This window comes from Lagenorhynchus albirostris, chromosome 2 (assembly GCF_949774975.1).
Source record: "Lagenorhynchus albirostris chromosome 2, mLagAlb1.1, whole genome shotgun sequence".
Lineage (NCBI taxonomy): Eukaryota > Metazoa > Chordata > Mammalia > Artiodactyla > Delphinidae > Lagenorhynchus > Lagenorhynchus albirostris.
Window position 1 is genome coordinate 36,193,005 of NC_083096.1, and position 21,904 is coordinate 36,214,908.

At 34.0% G+C, this 21,904-nt stretch overlaps 1 protein-coding gene across 5 annotated transcripts in view; it reads left to right on the forward strand.

Moving 5' to 3' along the window:
• The window catches only part of LOC132509407 (membrane cofactor protein-like), a 52,397-nt gene that overhangs the window by 28,079 nt on the left and 2,414 nt on the right, over positions 1–21,904 (forward strand). The window contains exons 6-12 of one of the 5 annotated variants that reach the window (XR_009536974.1): positions 6,976–7,158; positions 7,548–7,592; positions 7,704–7,748; positions 15,469–15,519; positions 16,991–17,026; positions 17,524–17,594; positions 18,154–18,197. Coding sequence is in view for 4 of the 5 variants with exons in the window: in XM_060130438.1 (XP_059986421.1) it covers positions 6,976–7,158; positions 7,548–7,592; positions 7,704–7,748; positions 15,469–15,519; positions 16,991–17,026; positions 17,524–17,584; positions 18,154–18,163 (431 nt within the window). In the remaining variant the exon portion in view is untranslated. The remainder of the gene's footprint in view (positions 1–6,975; positions 7,159–7,547; positions 7,593–7,703; positions 7,749–15,468; positions 15,520–16,990; positions 17,027–17,523; positions 17,595–18,153; positions 18,198–21,904) is intronic. The other 4 variants (XM_060130438.1, XM_060130451.1, XM_060130423.1 and 1 more) reach the window with 4 other exon arrangements.

The following is a 21,904-nucleotide window of genomic DNA, read 5'->3' on the forward strand; positions in this document are numbered from 1 at the left end:
TTGCTATATAGCACAGGGAATTGTATCCAATATCTTGTAATAAGCTGTAATGGAATATAATCTAAAGAATAACCAAACAACAAATCACTATGCTGTATACCTGAAACTAACACAATATTGTAAATCACCTATACTTCAATAAAAAATTATAAAAAACCTCATGAAGTGTACTGCAGGCCCATGTCCTCACTGGGGAATTATACCAAACATTTAAGGAATAAATAGTAGTAGCCCTACACAAAGTTTTCAAGAAAACTAAAGAGATAGGAATACTTCTTAACTCATTTCATGAGGACAGCATTGCTCTGATACCAAAACCAGACAGAAACATTGCAAGAAAATTACAGACAATATCCAAAATGGGCATAGAACTAAAACTTCTTAAAATATTAATAAATCAAATCCTTGCCTATAAAAAATAATACATCGTAATTAAGTAGGATTTATTCCATGAGTTCATGGACGATTCAAATTTGAAAATTAATCAGTGCAATTTACCATATCAAGAAACTTTGAAGAAGAAAAAAAAAAACACTCTTGCATTCCTATACACGAACAACGAAAGATCAGAAAGAGAAATTAAGGAAACAATTCCATTCACAAGTGCAACAAAAAGAATAAAATAACTAGGAATAAACCTACCTAAGGAGGTAAAAGACCTGTACTCAGAAAACTATAAGACACTGATGAAAGAAATCAAAGGTGACACAGATGGAGAGATACACCAAGTTCTTGGATTGGAAGAATCCAATTGTGAAAATGACTATACTACTGAAAGCCATCTACAGATTCAATGCAATCCCTATCAAATTACCAATGACATTTTTTAGAGAACTAGAACAAAAAAGCTTAAAATTTGTATGGAGAAACAAAAGTCCCTGAATAGCCGAAGCAATCTTGAGGGAAAAAAATGGACCTGGAGGAATCAGACTCCCTGACTTCAGAGTATACTACAAAGTTATAGTAATCAAGACAATATGGTACTGGCATAAAAAACAGAAGTATAGATCAATGGAACAGGATAGAAAGCCCCGAGATAAACTCACACATCTATGGTCAGCTAATCTATGACAAAGGAGGCAAGGATATACAACGGAGAAAAGACAGTCTCTTCAATAAGTGATGCTAGGAAAACTGGCCACCTACATGTAAAAGAATGAAATTAGAACACTCCCTAACGTACACAAAATAAACTCAAAATGGATTAAAGGCCTAAATGTATGACCAGGCACTATAAAACTCTTAGAGGAAAACATAGGAAGAACACTCTGACATAAATCATAGCAAGATCTTTTTTGACCACCTCCTAGAGAAATGGAAATAAAACCAAAAATAAACAAATGGGACCTAATGAAAGTTAAAAGCTTTTGCACAACAAAGGAAACTATAAAAAAGACAAAAAGACAACCCTCAGAATGGAGGAAATAGTTGCAGATGAATCAACGGACAAAGTATTAATCCCCAAAATATATAAACAGCTCATGCAGCTCAATATTAAAAAAACAACCCAATCAAAAAATGGGCAGGAGACCTAAATAGACATTTCTCCAAAGAAGACATACAGATGGACAAAAGGCACATGAAAAGCTGCTCAACATTGCTAATTATTAGAGAAATGCAAATCAAAACTGCAGTGAGGTATCACCTCACACCAGTTAGAATGGTCATCATCAGAAAATCTACAAACAACAAATGCTGGAGAGGGTGTGGAGAAAAGGGAACCCTCTTGCACTGTTGGTAGGAATGTAAATTGATACAGCCACTATGGAGAACAGTATGGAGGTTCCTTAAAAAGCTAAAAATAGAATTACCATATGACCCAGCAATCCCACTACTGAGCATATACCCAGAGAAAACCCTAATTCAAAAAGACGCATGCACCCCAATGTTCATTGCAGCACTATTTACAATAGCCAGGTCATGGAAGCAACCTAAATATCCATTGACAGATGAATGGATAAAGAAGATGTGGTACATATATACAATGAAATATTACTCAGCCATAAAAAGGAACGAAATGGGGTCATTTGCAGAGACGTGGATGAATCTAGAGACTGTTATACAGAGTGAAGTAAGTCAGAAAGAGAAAAACATATCACATATTAACGCATATATGTGGAACCTGGAAAAATGGTACAGATGAACTGGTTTGCAGACACAAAGGGGGGAAAGCAGCAGGGGGTGGGGGTGGAGGTATGATGAATTGGGCGATTGGGATTGACATGTATACACTGATGTGTATAAAATTGATGACTAATAAGAACCTGCTGTATAAAAACAAAACAAAATAAAATTCAAACAAAACCAAAAAGACACATGCACCCCGATGTTCATTGCAGCACTGTTTACAATAGCCAGGTCATGGAAGCAACCTAAATGTCCATCAACAGATGAATGGATAAAGAAGAGGTGGTACATATATACAGTGGAATATTACTCAGCCATAAAAAGGGGTGAAGTTGGGTCATTTGTAGAGACGTGGATGGACCTAGAGACTGTCATACAGAGTGAAGTAAGTCAGAAAGAGGAAAACAAATATCATATATTAACGCATATATGTGGAATCTAGAAAAATGGTACAGATGGACTGGTTTGCAAGGCAGAAATAGAAACACAGATGTAAAAAACAAAAGTATGGACACAAAGGGGGAAAAGTTGGGGGGAGGCGGGCGGTGTGGTGTGATGAATTGGGAGATTGGGATTGACATGTGTACACTAATATGTATAAAATAGATAAGTAATTAGAACCTGCTGTATAAAAAAAATGAATAAATAAAATTAAAAAAAAAAAGAGAACTAATGAGAGCTTAGAGTATGCTGCATATCCTCCCTTATTTGAGCCCAGAGCCATTTGCTTAGACAAACCTTCCCTTGAATATATTGGACAATTCTGTCTCCACTTCCCATTAGCTCTGTAAGTTATTTAACTTCTTTGAATGTCAGTTTCTCCTGCAAATAGAATGCCTAACTTAATGTTTATTTTAAAGATTAAATCTTCTAGCATGTGCCAAAAAACAAAAACAAAATAAAACCACACATGATCACCTTAATAGATGTAAAAGAAAAAAGAGTATATGACAGAATTTATCATCTTTTCATTATAAAACTCAGCAAATAAGGATATAAGGGAACTACCTGAAGCTGACAAAAGGCACCTATAAAAGTTCCCCAGCTGGGGCTTCCCTGGTGGCACAGTGGTTGAGAGTCCGCCTGCCGATGCAGGGGGCACGGGTTCGTGCCCCGGTACAGGAAGATCCCACATGCCGCGGAGCAGCTGGGCCCGTGAGCCATGGCCACCGAGCCTGCGCGTCCAGAGCCTGTGCTCCGCAAAAAAAAAAAAAAAAAATTCCCCAGCTAACATTATACTTAATAGTAAAAGAGTAGTTTATTTTTACTTAAAGTGGAACAAGATAAGGATGTCTATTCGGCATTGCATTGGAGTTCCTAGACAGTACAATAAGGCATACATATTGGAAAGTAAGAAATAAAATAGACTTCATTCACTTATGACGATTGCTTTTGTAGAAAACTTGAATGGCTGAAGTTTTAGCAAGGTTGCAAGATACACGATCAACATTCAGAAATCGACGGTATATCTATAAACTAGTAAAACACCATTAGAAATTGAAAATTTTCAAGTACTGTTTATACCAGCTCCAAAACATGAAATACTTGCATATAAATCTAGCAATGTATGTGAAATATTTAAATGGTAAAAGCAACTAAACACTTATAGAAGAAATTAAAGAAGACCTTAATAAATAGAGAAAATTCAGTGGTCATGGATTAGAAGACACAATATAATAAAGATGTCAGTAATTGATCTTTAAATTCAACACAATCCCATAAAATCCCAGCAGAACTTGAGAAACAGGCTCTACAATTTATTTAGAAAGATAAAAGAACTAGAATAGTCAATATAAATTTGAAAAAAAATTATAGATGTCTTGTTCTACCTGATGTCAAGACTTCTTATAAACCATGCTGTAAGGAATATAATCAAGACAGTGTGGTATTGGTGAAAGGATAGCCATGTAGAGTAGTGGAACAGAATAAGTATCCAGAAATAGACCCTTTCAAATATGTCCACTTGATTTCATCACAGATATACAAACAATTCATTGGAAAAATGGTAAATTTACAGGCTCAATTCGATATACATTATGCACAGAAAAAAGAAAGCACCTCAACCTATGTTAGCACCATAGACAAACATTTACTTACAATGAACCAAAGACTTAAATGTAAAACCTAAAACCATAAGGCTTTTACTAGAAAACGTAGAAAATATTTCTGCCTTAGCCAAAGATTTCTTAAATCAATGCTAAAAGCATGATCCTTCTTCTTTAAAGAAAAAATATTAATTGGACTTATTAAAAACTCAAAACTTCTGCTTCAACTACACTGTTCAAAGAATGAATAAAATGAGCCACAGACTGGGAGAAAATATTTGCAAAATACATATCTGCTAAGGGACTTGTATACAATATATAAGTAACTCTCAAAACACAATAAGAAAAGAACCCAATGTTTTCTAAGATGGGCAACATATTTGAATAGATTTGTTTCACCAAAGAAGACATATGTATGCCAAAAAAGTACATGAAAAGTTGCTTGATATCATTAGTAATTACAGAATGGAATTTAATACCATAGTGAGGTATCACTAAACAGCTATTAGAATGGCTGAAATTAAAAAAAAACCTAAAAACTAACAATACCATTAACTGGCAAGTATATGGAGCAATTGGAGCTCTAATACATTGCTGGTAAGAATGCAAAGTGGTATGAACATTATGGAACACAATTTGGCAATTCCTTATAAGGTTAAATATACATTTACCATACAACTCAGCAACATAAGTAAAAAGGTATGTTTATATAGAAACCTGCATGAGAATATTCACAGCAGCATTAGTCATAATCATTCCACACTGGAATTAGCCCACATGTCCTTCATCTGGTAATGGATGAGCAGCCTATACCACATCCATACAATGGAGTAATACTCTGCAATAAAAAGAAATGAACTCCTGAATCATGCAACAGCAGGAATGAATCTCAAATGCATTATGCTAAGTGAAATAAGCCATACTCAGAGGCTGTGATCCCATTATGACATGCTGGAAAAGCAACATTATAGGGACAGAAAACAGATTAGTGGTTGGCTGGTTGGATAAGGTGGTCGAAAGTTGGGGAGGGTTGATTACAAAGTGGCATAAGGAAGTATTTGGAGATAATGGAACTTTTGTTATTGTGCAGGTAATTACATGGTTATTTGAATTGATCAAAACTAATACAGCTGTACACTTAAAAGGGTGAGATTTACTGTATGTACTTTGTTATCTAGTAGTAAACCTAACTTAGAAGAAAATCATTAGGTACAATTAAGAGCATATTGGCCCAACAGTGAAAAATATCAGTGACAGAGCAATAGAAATCCACCATGATTTGAAAAGAAAGATTAAAATAAGAAACAGAGAGAAAGACATTTGGGAGAAAAAGCAAAGAGTCAAACATACATGTAACTGGAGTTTCAGAAGAGAGGAGAGAGAAAAATGTAGAAAATAATTTCAATAAATACTGGCCAAAAATTATCTAAATTTGATCCAAAACAACAACCCCACAGGTCTGGGAAATTCACTGACCGTAGCAGAATAAATTTCAAAAATTTACCAAGAAACTGCCACTAAACTAAACACAACATGGTAAAACTACTGAAAAAAAAAGAAAAAGTAGCCAGTGAGAGGGAAAAACAAAAAACAAAACACAAACATATTACATCCTCTCTCTCCTCACCCCAAAGTAAGAATGACATGACAGCTGACTTTTGTTAAGGAACTGTTGAAACTACAAGACAATAGTTTCTGCTAATGTGCTGAAAGAAAAAACAGTTAGCCTAGAATTCTCTGTCAAAGAGAAATCTTTCAGAACTGAAGGTGAAATAAAAACAGTTTCAGATAAACAAAAGCTAAGAGAATTTGTCATTAGCCAACCTGGACTATAAGAATTGATAAGGAAGTTCTCCTGGCTGAAGAGAAATAATACCTGATGGAAATTCAGACCCAAAAGAAAGGAGAAAGGATACTCTTCTGGTTTAAAAGGCAGTGTATTATCTGGCCCTCATCTATTACTCAGATTTAATCTCTTAAGACGTTCTCTTGAACTCACTGCCCAGCCCAGTGTTTCTTGATTTTGTTTTATCCCAAATTCTGCCAAACCCATTAATGGATCATGAATCCTAGAGGGTCAGGATGAGTATTTTACTTTTTAAGAAGTAGAGTAGAATGGGAAATATCAGAGTACACTGGTGTGAGGGCTAAGTATTAACTTTTAACATTATCTCAGGCCTGTTTGTTTATATACTGGTTTACAATGTAAAATGTATTTCTTGATCTCTGGGTTACAGTCCAGAATGTTTGGAAAACACTCCCCTAACTCCGCTGGCCTTTGTACTTCTTGAACATCCCAGTTCCTCTGTGTTGTTGTCACCTGAGAACTTTCTTTTTCATATCTTGGCATGGCTAGCTTCTTTTCAACTTTTAAATTTGAGCTCAGATATTACCTTCTAAGAAAAGTTTTTGCTGCCTTTCTTAAAAAGCAGGGTACCGCAGTTAGTGTCAGCATGATCTTAAAAAAATCCTAGAGCTAAAGAGCATTGAAAGTTTCTTTTGAACTTACCCTGAATTTGTTTCTGGTACTCAGACCTTTCTCAAAACTTGTCAATAATGGAAAGAAAATGTAGGGAAGCAAATAAACTATAATGACAGTCTGTTTTAGGTGGGAAAAGGTTATTAGACTACTCCAGATCTGTTCCCTGGAATTCAAATGCGCAGTCTTTTTTTTTTTTTTCCAATTAACATCTTTTCATTCCTTTCCTCTTTCTTTCCACTGGAAGTTATTACTTTGCACTAGTTTTTCTGGTCCTATGTGAAAGCAGCTTTCCATTAACTCTGGAATTTCTCCATTTTTCAGTGGTCAAATGTGCCTATCCATACGTTGAAAATGGAATGATAGTCTCAGGACATGGAACAAAATTTTACTACAAAGCAACGATTGTATATAGATGCATTGAGGGTTTTAAGCTTAATGGCAGCAACACAATTGTCTGTGGTGCGAACAGTACTTGGGAGCCTGAGATACCAACATGTATTAAAGGTATAAATATTGTCGTTTTCCTTTGTTTTTTTTTTCTTTGACATTAAATGTCAATGATACAGAATAATAGAAAAGAAACAATTTTCATATTTAACTGTCTTGCATTCATTTCTGTGATAGTTGTATGACTTCAAATTTACAAAGAAATCTGCTGTTGCGATTTTGGATGTCATTATAGGGTCTTAGCATTTCATGTACATCACACATGTATATAAATTTCTCTTGTTTGACATTTTTTACATGTAAAAATGAATAGCAATCATTTTTCAGAGTAAATTGAAGCATAGGAAGTTTTACCTAAATAAGAGTGAAAGGCATAATTCATATTAATGAAAAGAAAATAATAATGCCCAAGTTTTTTATTCAGTCTACGTTATTTTGTTTTCCAGAGTCAACTACTCCTAGTACCCAGCCTCCAATTTCCAGTGCCTCAGGTTTAGTAACTACCTGCATATATTTTTTCAAAAGTCTTTCAGATTCTTGGTGAAAATACTAGCAGTAACTCGCAAGTGTTTGATCCAATCTACATTTTTTTTGTTTTCCAGTGTCAACTCCTCCCAGTTCCCAACCTCCAATTTCCAGTGACTCAGGTCTAGTAACTTCCTGCTTATATATTTCAAAATCCTTTACATTCCTTGTGATTTTTTTCAAAATCTTTTAAATTCCTATCATTTACACTCATTCATCAGTTTTAGGAATGAAATGGAGAAGAACATATTAACAGCCATTTTAGTTGTTACATTTAGTGACTTTAAAATTATTTGCAGTAGTCTGCAGATATAAGCAGGTGGCAAGTTAAGTAAACTTTAAGCATGTTTACTTACATGTAAAATGATTAAAAGATGGTTTTTTTGGTGGATGATTTAAAACCTTCCTTACTGAGTGGTAGTAAATTTAAAATGGGATCCATTTAAAGCACTTAGCACAGTGCCTAGTATCTAGAAAGCCCTTAAAGGTAGCTTGCATGCATTACAGCATAACTCAATATTAATGCAGAGGAAGGTCCATGGCGTCTGTTTTTTAACATGTGTGTTTTCTGTATCATCGACATTGATAATTTATTCATTTTAAAAGTGATCTGTTGACACCTTTACAGGGTATCTCCTGGGTCTAGGACTATGTTTCTTTTCCCAGACCGTGACCAGTTTGGTTCTGCAGGGACTACTGATTAGCTGCTCTGCCTAAGACTTGAGAGACTATTTTGATATGGTGGAAGGAATTATCTTCCTGATTTCAGGGCTGCTGTCTCTGGCTTCTTCTCTTTGGTTGCAGCAGAAGCAAGAGACAAGAGGAAGAGAGGAAGAGCATTAGCCTGGGCAGACTGCACTCAGGGTCCCAGTGTGGCTCTGCTCACTAAAGTAACAACATTTCTATAGGTTCCAGTGTCCCATTGTTTAATGACTCAAACAAATGTCATCTACTGGCTTTTAATTTGTTTACTTCTTATTGTCCTAATATTTTAAGGACTGAGGGGAATTTTTCATGTTAACATGGTAATTAGAACACCTTTTTATAATTCCCGTAAACCTGGTATCCAGTAATCTCCTTGAGTACCTTGGTGAGGGCTGTGAAGTTTTGGTGGGAAAAAGATGTTTTTTTTGGTGGATGATATTGACCCATCCATGTTTACTCACATGGTCCTACTGGGACTATGCACTGTGGTATACTATGTTTGTTGATAGGCTCTTTTGAAAGAGTTGACCATAAGCATTTTATAAAGGATTTATAAAACACTGATACAGTTTAGTGTTTGAAGAAGAGAGAATTGTGAGGACAAATTTATAAAGAAGGTAAACTACAGGGATTTTTTTTTTAAATATCAAAAATCAAAATTCCTCATGAGACTGTCAATCATTTTTTATCATCAGTTAGAGAGCATGAAAAGTATCATTAGTGACATATAATGGTGATAAGGTAGATGTGATTATGCAAATATGAAAAAATGTGGGCAAAATACTAAGTGGAAAAGAAAAGGATACAAATTATGTAATAAGGTACTATGTGGATGGTATTTTTTTTAAGTTTCATATCTTTATTCTGAACACATATTTTTATGGTTTATTATTAGTTAACTTCTAGGATTTCCATTATATAATACAAAGCCATAGTGAACATCCCATAGTGAACATTCTTATGGATACATTCGTATGTACTTGTGTAAATATATATTTTAGGTTAACTTCACAGAAGTAGAATTGCAAAGTTTAGGAAGTATGTGTATTTTTCATTTGGGGAAATAATTCAATTTGAGAAATAATCTTTTTAAAAAATCAAAAGTAAATCCATAATTTTGTATTGATAAGGCTGGAGAATTGAATCAAATTTATTTTTCCAGATTCCAAGCCTACTCATACAACTACGACTCTGGGGTCAAGTCATCCAGGTGCAGGAGTTCTTTATTCTACATATATTGCTTAGAACTTTTTAGGGTGATGAGTGAAAAATGATGTCACATATTAATTTGCATTTATTTAATTATCAATGAAGCTGAGCTTTTTTCATCTACAGTTATTTGTTCATGTCCTTTTTTCATTTTTCTATTTGGTTTCTAAAATATTTCTTGTTGATTTGTCAGAATTCATCAAAGCCTGTTTAAAATGAACTTTTTTTTCTAGGTTGTTTTTTTTTGCCTTATATTTACTAGTCAGTTTTAAAATTTTATATTATTGGGTATATATATTGCTTTTTATAACTTTTAATTACATAAATAGTATATGAATATGAGTTTGTAAAATTTCAAACATTATGAAAGCATACAGAGTAAAAGATTACTTCTCCTCCTCTTTCTCTAGTCCATTTCCTGAATCATCACTTAATAGTTTAGGGTATCTTTTTATTTCTGTACATCAACATCTTTATATGTGTACTTATACATATTTTGGCATTTTTTCTTTTTTCTTAACCAAAAATGGCATTATGCTGCCATATTTTTCTGAAGCTTTCACTTTTTCCATTTAATGTCTTGAATTGGGGTTCTTTTTAGATCTACTCCCATCCTTTTTAATGATGACTTTAATATATACCATATTTAACTATTCTCCTATCAGTGGTCATTTACATGTGCATTTTACATTTATAGGTAGCTGGGTGTACTGATCTTTTCCCTAATGGCTATGACTGTGTATCCTTCTTATAAAAGCTTCAGGACTTCCCCATGCTGAAATTATATAAACATCTTAACCATACATCCTGATTGCATTATTTGCATTAAATCGTTGTTTTATCTGAAATTCATTATGGTATGTGGAATGAGATTAGGTTCATCTCCATTCCACCCACCCCATCTAAGGGCTAAGTAGAACTATTTGTTGAATAAGTTGTCTTCTCTACAGCTGTTTTGAAGTGCCAATTTTTATCGTACATTAAATAAAGTCATAGGTGTTCTAATCTTCTCTCTGTTCCCTTGATCTCTGTCCATTCCTGTGCCCCCAGTAAGTCGATTTTTTGACGGCAGTACCATAATATGTTTTAATATCTGGCAGAAGACATCCTTTTCAGAAATGTTCAGGCTATTTTCTATGTTAATTTTTCTAGATAAAATTTTTTTTTGACTATTCAACCATTTTAAGTGTACATTTCAGTGGCATTAAGTACATCACTACTAGCTATCATCACAACTTTTTCATCATCTCAAAATGAAAGATTATATCCATTTAATAATAACCCTCCATTCTCCCTCCCCTCAGCCCTGGTAACCAATATTCTACTTTCTATCTCTATGAATTTGACTATTCTAGGTCAAGAAGTAGAATCACTTCTGACTTATTTCACTTAGCATGATGTTTTCAAGGTTTGTCCCTCTTGTAACATGTAGCAGAACTGTATTCCCTTTTATGGCTGAATAATATTGCATTATTTGTATATACCATATTTTGTTTATCCATTCATTTGTTGATAGCCACTTGGGTTGTTTCCACCTTTTGGCTATTCTGAATAGCACATTGGGGTGTATGGTAATTCTGTGTTTCCCTTTTTGAGGAACAAACTTAGTGTCTCCCTCAGTGGCTGCACCATTTTACGTTCTCACCAGTGATACACATAGGTTCTAATTTCTCTACCTCTTTGTCAACACTTATTTTTCTGTTTTTTGATAATAACCATCCTTATACATGTAAAGTAGTATCTCATTGTGCTTTTCTATTTTTTAATTTCCCTAATGATTAGTAATTGATCATCTTTTCATGTGCTTATTGGTCTCTTATAGATCTTTGGAGAAATGTCTACTCAAGTCCGTTTCCTATTTTTGAATTGTTTTTTTGTTGTTGTTGAGTTTTAGGAGTTCATTATGTATTTTGGACATTAATCTCTTATCAGATACATTATTTGAAGATGTTTTCTCCCATTCTGTGTATTGCCTTTTCACTCTGCTGGTAGTGTCATTTGAAGCACAAAGGTTTTTAATTTTGGTAAAGTCCAGTTTATCTATTTGTTCTTTTGTTGCCTGTGTTTTGGGTGTGACATCTAAGAAATCATTGCCAGATTCAATATCATGAAGATTGTCCTCTATGTTTTCTTCTAAGCGTCTTATAGTTTTAGCTCTTAAGTTTAGTTCTATGATCCTTTTTGAATTAATTTTTGTATATGATGTAAGTGTCCAACTTCACTATTTTGCATGTGGATATCTGTTTTCCAAGAAACATTTGTTGAAGAGATTATCCTTTCCCCATTTTTCCCCATTGAATGTTCTTAGCACCCTGTTGACAGTCATTTAACCATATAAGCAAGGGTTTATTTCTGGGCTTTCTACTCTATTCCATTAGTGTGTGTGTGTTTTTCTATGCCAGTACCACTCTGTTTTGATTATTGTAGCTTTTTAGTATGTTTTGGAACCAGGAAGTATGAGCCCTCTCAACTTTGCTCTTCTTTTTCAAAATTTTTCTTGGCTATTGCTAGTCCCTTGATTCCATATGAATTATAGGTTTGATTTTTCAATTTCTGCAAAATGGATTTTCAAGATGGTGATAGGGGTTGCATTTAATATGTAGATTGCTTTGTGTAGTATTAGCATCTTAATAATATTAAGTCTTCCAATCCATGAACACAGGATGTCTTTCCATTTATTTATGTCTTTAATTTTTTTTCAGCAATGTTTTGTAGTTTTCACTGGATGAATGTTGCACTTCCTTGGTTAGTTTATTCCCAAGTATTTTATTCTTTTTGATACTGTTGTAAATGGAATTGTTTCCTTAATTTCCTTTTTGTATTGTTCATTGCTCATGTATAGAAATGCAACTGATTTTTGCTTGTTGATTTTGTAGACTGCAGCCACCTTTGCTGAATTATTTGTTATATCAGAGGGGTGTGTGTGTGTGTGTGTGTGTGTGTGTGTGTGTGTGTGTGTGTGTGTGTAATCTTTAGAGTTGTCCTTTTATAAGATCATGTCATCTGGAACAGAGATCATTTATTTCTTCTTACCCAATTTGAGCGCTTTTTATTTCTTTTACTTGCCTAATTGCTCTGTCTAGAACTTCCAGTGTTATGTTGAATAGAAATGGCAAATGCAGGCATCCTGGGTTGTTTCTTATCTTAAGGGAAAAACTTTCAGTTTTTCACCATTGAATATGATGTTAGCTATGGATTTTTTATAAATTGTCTTTATTATTTTAAAGTTTCCTTCTATTACAAATCAGATTCTAAATTGTTTTTAAGCCCTCCTGTACCTTTTAGTTTTTTTGTTCTGTTGAGATATAATTGACATATGGCACTGTATAAAGTTTACATTGTATATCATAATGATTTGGCTTACATACATCATGAAATGATTACCACAGTAAGTTCAGTGAACATCCGTCATCTTATATAATACAAAATTGAGGAAATAGAAAAATTTTTTTTCCTTGTGATGAGAACTCGTAGAGTTTACTCTCTTAACAACTTTCTTACATAACATACAGCAGTGTTAGTTATATTTATCATGTTGTACATTACATCCCTAGTACTTATTTATCTTATAACTGGAAGATTGCACCTTTTGACTGCCTTCATGCAATTCCCCTTTCCTCCCACCCTCTGACTCTGTTAACCACAAATCTGACCTCTTTCTATGAGTTTGTTTGTTTTTGAAGTATAATTGATCTACAGCACTATGTTAGTTCCTGGTGTACAGCATAGTTAATATTTTCATACATTTCAAAATGATCACCATGGTAAGTCTAGTTACCATCTGTCACCATACAAAGATATTACATAACTATTGACTATATTCCCCATACCTTACATTTCATACCCATGACTCATTTATTTAGTAACTGAAAGTTTTTACTTCCTAATCTCCCTCATCTATTTCTCTCCTCCCCATACCTCGAATCCTCTCCTCCTGGCAGCCACCTGTTTGTTCTATGTATGACTCTGTTTCTGTTTAGTTATGTTTACTTGTTTTGTTAGATTCCACGTATGAGTGAAATCATATAGTATTTGTCTTTCTCTGTCTGACTTGCTTCACTTACTATAATACCCTCTAGGTCTATCCATGTTGTCGCAATTGGCAAGATTTCATTCTTTTTTTATTCCATTGTATGTGTGAATGTGTGTGTGTGTGTGTGTGTGTGTATGGATAAAGAAGATGTAATGCGTGTGTACAGGAGGGCTTAAAACCAATTTAGGATCCAATTTGTAATAGAAGGAAACTTTAACAAAGTAACATTCATCTATGGATGGGCACTTAGTTTGCTTCCATATCTTGGCTATTGTAAATAATGTTCCAGTGAACATAGGGGTGCGTATACTTTTCAAATAAGTGTTTTCATTTTCTTAGAGTAAATACCCAGTGTTGGCTTGTATGGTAGTTCCATTTTTAAGTTTTTGAGGAATCTCCATACTGTTTTCAATAGTGGCTGCACCAATTTACATTCCCACTAACAGTACACAGAGGCTCCCTTTTCTCTACATCCCTACCGGTATTTGTTATTTGTTGTCTTTTTGATGATAGCCATTCTGACAGGTGTGAGGTGATATATCATTGTGCTTTTGATTTGTACTTCCTGATGAGTAGTGGTGTTGAGCATCTTTCATGTGCCTGTTGGCAATCTGTATGACTTCTTTGGAAAAATGTCTATTCAGGTCTTCTACCTAATTTTAAATTGGGTTCTTTGTTTTGTTTTGATGTTGAGTTGTATGTGTTCTTTGTATGTTTTGGATATTAACCCCTTGTCAGATACATTGTTTGCAAATATCTTCTTCTATTCATAGGTGGTCTTTTGATTTTGTTGATAGTTTTCTTTGCTGTGCAAAAGTTTTTTAGCTTGATGTAGTCCCATTTGGTTTTTTACTTTCGTTTCCCTTGCCTGAGGAGACATCCAAAAAAATATTGCTAAGGCTAAAGTAAAAAAATGGTATTTGCTATGTTTTCTTCTACAAGTTTTATGTTTTCAGGTCTTACATTTAAGTCTTTAATCCATTTTGAGTTTATTTTTGTATATTTTATGAGCAAGTAGTTCATTTTGATTCTTTTTCATGTTGCTGTACAATTTTCCCAACACCATTTATTGAAGAGGCTGTCTCTTCCCCATTATGTTTTCTTGTCTCCATTGTTGTAGATAATTTTCCATATAGCAGTGGGTTTACTTCTGTGCTCTCTCTTCTGTTCCATTGTTCTATGTGTCTGTTTTTGTGCTAGGACCATACTGTTTTGATTATTTTAGCTTTGTAGTGTAGTTTTAAGTCAGGATGTGTGATACCTCTAGCTTTGTTATTCTTTCTTAAGATTGTTTTGGCTATTCGGGGTCTTTTTGTTTCCATACAAATTTTAGAATTATTTTTTTCTAGTATTTTGATAGGGATTGCATTGGATCTGTAGATTACCTTGAGGTGTATGGTCATTTTAACAATATTAATTCTTCCAATCCAAGCACAGTATATCTTTCCATCTGTGTTGTCTTCAATTTCTTTCATCAGTGTCCTATAGTTTTCTGAATATAGGTCTTTTACCTACTTATTTCTTGGTATTTTGTTCTTTTTGATTTGATTGTAAATGGGATTGTTTTCTTAATTTTAGTTTTAAGTATAATCACATTGAACCCATAGGATAATTCTGACAATACACTAATGATAAATTTGTTTGCTGTACCACAGAATATTGTCCCAGGAAATGTTACTGGACAGGAAGAAGAATGCTTTGATACTGAATATAAATTTATAATATTTTGATACTACTTTTAATGAGAAACATTAATATAGTTTATATAAGGAAAATAAAATTATAAGGGTTTTTGTACAAAGTCAAAAAATCAAAACCTATGAATTTAGAGGACTTTAAGCTTTATTGTTTTTTCTTCTTCTTTTATTTACTTCCATTTTTTTCCTTTTTTCTAGGATATCCCAGTCCCAGTGATGAACCACCACCTAAAGATGCTGAGAGTTTAGGTATTATTTTGGTTGTTAATAACCCTGCATCATGAGGCCCTAGTTTTCAACATGGAAATATTACCGTTATCTGTAGTTAGAAAAGAGACAACATGTCACAAATTGGTGATAATTGTTCAATGTGTAATTGTACATTTTAAGTAATTTTAAAGGTGAAGATACCATGACAAATATAAGTGGTACTATGTATAGGCACATGAGGGTAATACAGTTTTTAAGAGGTTCCCCAATTTAGGCTTCCTAGCATGATAAGTTTACTTTCTTAAATAATATGGTTACATGTAGTTTAATATATATAAAACATAGCTTGTTTTCCATGTGATAGTGTTACTTTGTAATGGCAATTTTTAGATAAATTTTCTTTCTACTGGTACCTTGTATATACAAGCCTTGAAGTACTACTAGTTGGGTTAGTTTTTCTATATCAAGCTGGGGTAGCACACTTAATGTTGGCTCACATAGTTCACACATATGTGTTAAAGAACTTGATGAAGTATAGTTGTGATAGTTAAATGAAATATAAAGATTTACTGATAAGGAAATGAAGAAAAATAGCTATTACTTTACTTTAGACTAGTAAAGTTAATCTATTTATAAAATGTACTTTAGGCTTGTTATGTTTTCCCTCTGAAAACTTGCCACGGTGTCAAGTGAATCCAGTGCCATCTCAAGATGCTTACACTTGATAATATTTATGAAATAAAAAGAGCAGAGCCGAACATGACATTTTATGCTATGAGTTATAGATAACAAAAGTAATGGCAGTTAAGAAGCAGAGGTACTGACAAACATTTCTAAGAATTAAGATTTGGTAGTATTATTTATTGCTCTCTGGATAGTCAAAAATGCATGTTTACGTTTCTGTGCATAGTTTTTATCCATGTTCCCTGGTGTTCCCTTTACATTCTTAGATCAAATCTCCCTGTAGGACTATGTCTTAATCTGGAGGGAAAGGGGAATAGGAGCTGTGATGATACAATGATGTATTGTTTGTGAAGACTCTGCAAATAACATCTATATGATAGATTAATAGCACTCTATGACTTATTCTACAGACCCACGTAGGGAAAAAAATATATGTTAAATTTCCAACAAAATCATGAGTAACAAAAGACTGAATGTTGAACTAAACGAACTATAGTGGGCTGCTACGTTTCTAAAATGATTTTCCTCTAGTAAATTCTAATTGTCCTAGTTACCTTTACTAAACAACCTGGTGTGGTAGCTACAGCATACAACAGTGAAAAGTGAGGTTCCTGTTAGGAGTTTCACAAGGTGTGTCCTAACCCTGGAATGTGATTAGAAGGGTTCCGTGATCAAAATAACCTGAAAGCACGAGCAGTCATGCTAAAACTAGATTGATAATTTTTTCTTTGTAGTTATAGATGATCTGATCATATTAAAATGTAGCTGCTACCTGGAGACCCCTAGGTACTTAATTATCTCCCAAACTGTTTTCATTTTTTCTCAGGTGCAGGAATCATTGTTGCAATTGTCACTGGTGCACGTACGTATCCCAAACTTTGATACCAATTAAATCAAGACATTACTCTGAAAAGTGCAATAGTTTTTTAAAAGATTTTTCAATTTCTGTGGCTTTATAGCTTGAAATTAAGTAAAACAGGAAAAACCTGACCTTTTATATAATACACTACCTTGTATTATTGTCTATTCCTTTGTATTCTACATGTCCAGTTACTAACAAACCCTAAATAATACAAGTTGTTTCAAGATCATTACTCATATGAGTTTGCATCCCAAATATGCTTTGAGTAATTTTCTCAATTAATCAAGGACTCTTCTCTGACTTACTCTGTACTGTTTAATGCAAAGAATTGGATTGATACTGAAGAGTCCAGATGGAATGTAAATGTATATGTGCTTAAATAAGATAACATTTTCTGGCCATGGAAATCTGACCATCATTTATTTCTTCTGCTAGATTTTGAATCTTGGCAATGATTTTTCACAGTTAAATATCATTTGTTTCCTGATTTCTTGTAGTTTTTGGCATTGTAGTAGTTGTCGGCAGCATCTACTTCTGTTTTCACAAAGAGAAGAAAAGGTAAATTGAAGAATGTTTTTTAAGTTACTGGTCCTTCTCACAGTTGACATAGTTTTGTGCACGTTTTGTTTGTAGTCTGTATTGCATGTTGTTTTTTCAAAAAATGCACCTGCATGAGTGTGTTGTCTGAATTACATTTCTTTACTAAAAATGTTTTCAGCTGCTTTCAATATCATTGCAACAAGAGTAATCTGTGCAGGTTGCTTCAGCTAATTATGATGTAAGAAAAATTTCTGTGGGATTTGAGGTTTAAGTGCTGTAGTAAATCATGGACCATTTTGGGGCTTTCTCTATCCTAGGTGTACCCAACTTCCTAGATTGGACTAATGGCCAAGATTAAATATTATAAAATGCTTCACTGTGGAGACTTTGACAGCTGTAGTCACTGTAATTTTTATGGTGAAAGTTTTCAGTTGTCTGTATAACTTAGGTAGTAGTAAGAAGCTACATAGATGGCTCATTCAGGTACCCACTTTGCTTTCTTTTAGATTTGTTATTCATACAAGTTAAACTGGGGAATTTAAAGCAACACTATTTGATTTCCCTCTTATGTTCTCTTAATTTACTAGGTTGCAGTAAAACTGATGGGGTTAAACTAAAAGTTGCTGAGAGGGTAAGATTTATAAGGCACTTCATGAACTCTGTCTTTTTATCTATAAAAATGAAATGGGGGGGGACTTAAAATTGAAAAAAAAGATACAAATACATATCTTCTAAGGAGAATAGAATTTTTAAACATCATCTTAAATTTTAATGAAATAATTTAAAATCTAATGAAAGACTTAGAATAAAACTGGAGCATAGACCAAGATTAGGTGCTTTGATATTTCTGACTTTTAGTGACTTTTTTCCCCCTATTGCTTTGGAAATAGCTTTGAAATCAAACTAATAATTAACAATAATTGGTATTCATGGCTTTATGATATATATTCCTTTTATATTAATCACAGGGTTTGGACTACCTAATAAAAGTACATTCGTCACTCATAAAGAGCTAAAACTTTTTTTATATTTCTTGGTTATCTTTTAAAAATATCCACAGTGCCTTCATTTGAGTCTTAAATCTTACATTTGTAGAACACATAGTATGCATATTTGATTTCTCTATCAGCAGTATGTTTTTAAAATTACATGTACACAGCAATCTGAGAAGGAAGTACTATCAGTGAAATATTTGACAAGTCTAAAAGGTTTATCTAGAAATAACCTCTCAAGAAAGCAAAACAAAATAGCTTTCTGCTCCTCACTCCCCTTCTTTGTTTAAAACATCACTACACCAAAATAAGGTTCCCTAACAAGTATCAACCAAAAACTCTCTCTAGCTATCAGTTAATGAAAGCCAAACAATTATCTGAGCATCGTATCCCCCAGGTTAAAGTTTCAGTAGCATTAGAGATCTGAGATCCCATTTCTAATGCGTTCCCAAGTGATGATGCTGCTGGGCCTGGACTACACTTTGAGAAACCAGGGTGTAGACCATTACTGATGTGCCTGTGCTCTTTAACTTGAAGAAACACCATCAAGCTTATTGGGAAATGTTTTACCTGTTTAAGATTATTGGATTTTTTAAAGACTCCTCATTTATGTGTATGCTTTTATAAAAGAATGTGAAGTAATACCTAGCTTTAGTTTGCCTTTCCTTTAAAAAGGTAAATATTTTTATTATATCCTTTGCATTGCTTAATGTCCATATTTCCCCCCACCCCAATTGCTTTTGTTGCTTTAGAAACTACTTTACAAGACTGTAAAGTGTAGGCAGTTGCTTCTCCATTCCTAGGGATAACTCTGGAAGCAGGATACCAGGCACAATAATCCAGAATTGCTGTTAATGGGAGTTCCCTGGCAGTCCAGTGGATAGGACTCAGCACTTTCACTGCTGTGGGCTGGAGTTCAATCCCTGGATGGGGAACTAAGAACCTGCAAGCTTCGTGGCGTGGCCAAAACAAAAACAAAAAAACACAAATTTGCTCTTAAAACGTGATACAAAATGGATTTGATATAAACTTGTATTTATGATATTTTGGGAACACAATTACCCTGCTACAATATTTATACCAAAGCATGAAAATAGTATAAGTAGTCATTTTTAAGACGATTAAATTTTGATGACATATGGCCACAGGGTTAAAGTGCTCTGTTATAGTTTCCTGTTTCTTAGCTCTCAACTAAGAATAGAATAGAATCCCAGTTGGTCTGATGGGCTCCATCTACACCCTCCTTCCTTTTCCCTTTCAGTCTCCTTTCTTAACTAACTCTTCCACCAAACTTTCCAGCCTTGGAATCCACAGCCCTTGCCCTCTCCTTTGCTATTGCTTGAGTCCTGTCTTGCATGTTTTGACTGTGTGGTTCCAAAAAACAGATACCTTTTGTTTACATTAATGTTTTCAATTATTTGTTGTGAATATTTTTTTCATAAATGCATGATTCTCTCTACTCGGGTTAAATCATCACTGGATAAGTGAGAGTTTTTTAAGTTCATTAGAATTATTGCAATAGTTTATGTATTTTAGTAACAGTGACTGAGTACTTTTTCTTTTTTCCATTAAGGATATTTATTATTTGTTGTAGTTTTAAAATATTTTAATGTTATATTAATAATGACTGATCCAGTAACTGTAATTTTTAAGCTGTCTGCTTAAATTAATATTACTGAAGCTTTTTTGGATATAATATAAATGGTGAATCCAGTTCAGGTGGTGGGGAGTATAATGACATGGGTAAAAACTTGAATGGTCAAATTAACTTGAACATTTTTCTACCTGGTTCTCAAATTCTTGAGCATTGAACAAAGGCTTTAAAAAATTTTAGACAAAAACTAGTAAATGACAAAGATGTTGTAACAGTTGAGAGAGCATATTTACAAAATTTAGATCCATCCTAGAAAAATGGGAAGTCATAATAAGTTTTACAGAGATCTTCCCTCAGGTGAAAACAATTGTGCCACAGGAAGAAACTGTCCTCGATGCAAAAGGTCCATCTGAAAATGTATGTCATAAAATCGATTTCTGAGACAGTATTACATGGAATTAATACATGCTCTGTGTATTGCCTCAAAATCTAAGGTGCTAGAGACCAGGACCATTTCTCCTCATACAATCTTATTCTGTGAAAGAGAGTTTACATTATTCACTTCAGGCTAAGAGGTTTCAGAGGTAGACAGATTGCACACAAATTTAGAATCTGTATATCTGCTGGATGATCTGTAAGGCTTCAAAGGTAAAGTAGCTTCTTGCACCAAATTCCTGTTTCAAGTTCCTAGTGAGAATCAGGAGAGCCATAATTCATGAACCTAATTGTCAGCTTTACTTCCCTTCTCCTCCATCATTGATTTTATCCCATTTTTATGCCACTCTTGCTTCCTTTTGGTTTGATGTCACTATTTTATTCATCCCTGTTCCCTTCCTTTGTTCAGCACATACCTAACTGGTGAAAGCCACAGACAAGTAAATTTTATTTCTCTCTGAGAAAAGATGAGAGAAAGGTTTGCTTTTATCATTAAAAGGTATCTGCTTTCTGTTGCGTTTCTTTTCAGAGATGTCCTTTCTTCTGAAAAGTATTCAATGAATATTTAGATATTGATAAACTGAACTAAGATAAGTGGGCAGTAGACATCCAAGAGGACACCTGGATTCCTGTTCCCTTTGCTAGATTATTGATGTTTTCTCCTACCTTCCCTGTTTTAATGTAAAATAATGTGCATTGACAGGCTCTTGCTTTGATAACAGGCGCCAACAGAGTAACGTCCCCCATGTCCTTTGATCAGACTGTCTAGCTCCTCTACCTTCTAGCAGCTATGAATCCAAAGCTGGGGGAATTTTTTAGCCCAGTGGGAAATAATCACAGAATGTGTTCATTTTAAGTTCATTTTGGTTTTTTGACAGAAACCAAAATACATTTCACTTAATTTTGTAAGGATTTTCAATTTCCACTTGTAAATATTAATTCTTTAAAGGCATTTATCTGTTTCCCTTGGCCAGGATATTTTTAACATATAAAAGAGAAACCACCACCAACAAAAAACCCTCAGATTCTGGAAAATTATGAAATGGCTTGAAGCCATTTAACCCCCTCTACCTTCTGTCTCTGAATGAAATGAATTGGAAGTTCCTCCTTTTGTGCCAGAATGTGTGTCTGCATGGCCAGGAAAAGAGGAGATATGTTTCCCACCGCTTATAATGTGAGGCGCTACCCTAGGTCACAGTCATGAGTTTGGGAGCAGATTCTACAACGGCCAATAAGAAGGGCAATTTCTTAGTAAAAGCAAAGTGGTGACTTTGATCACAGGGGCAAAGGGGAAGACAAAACATACCAACTAGAATG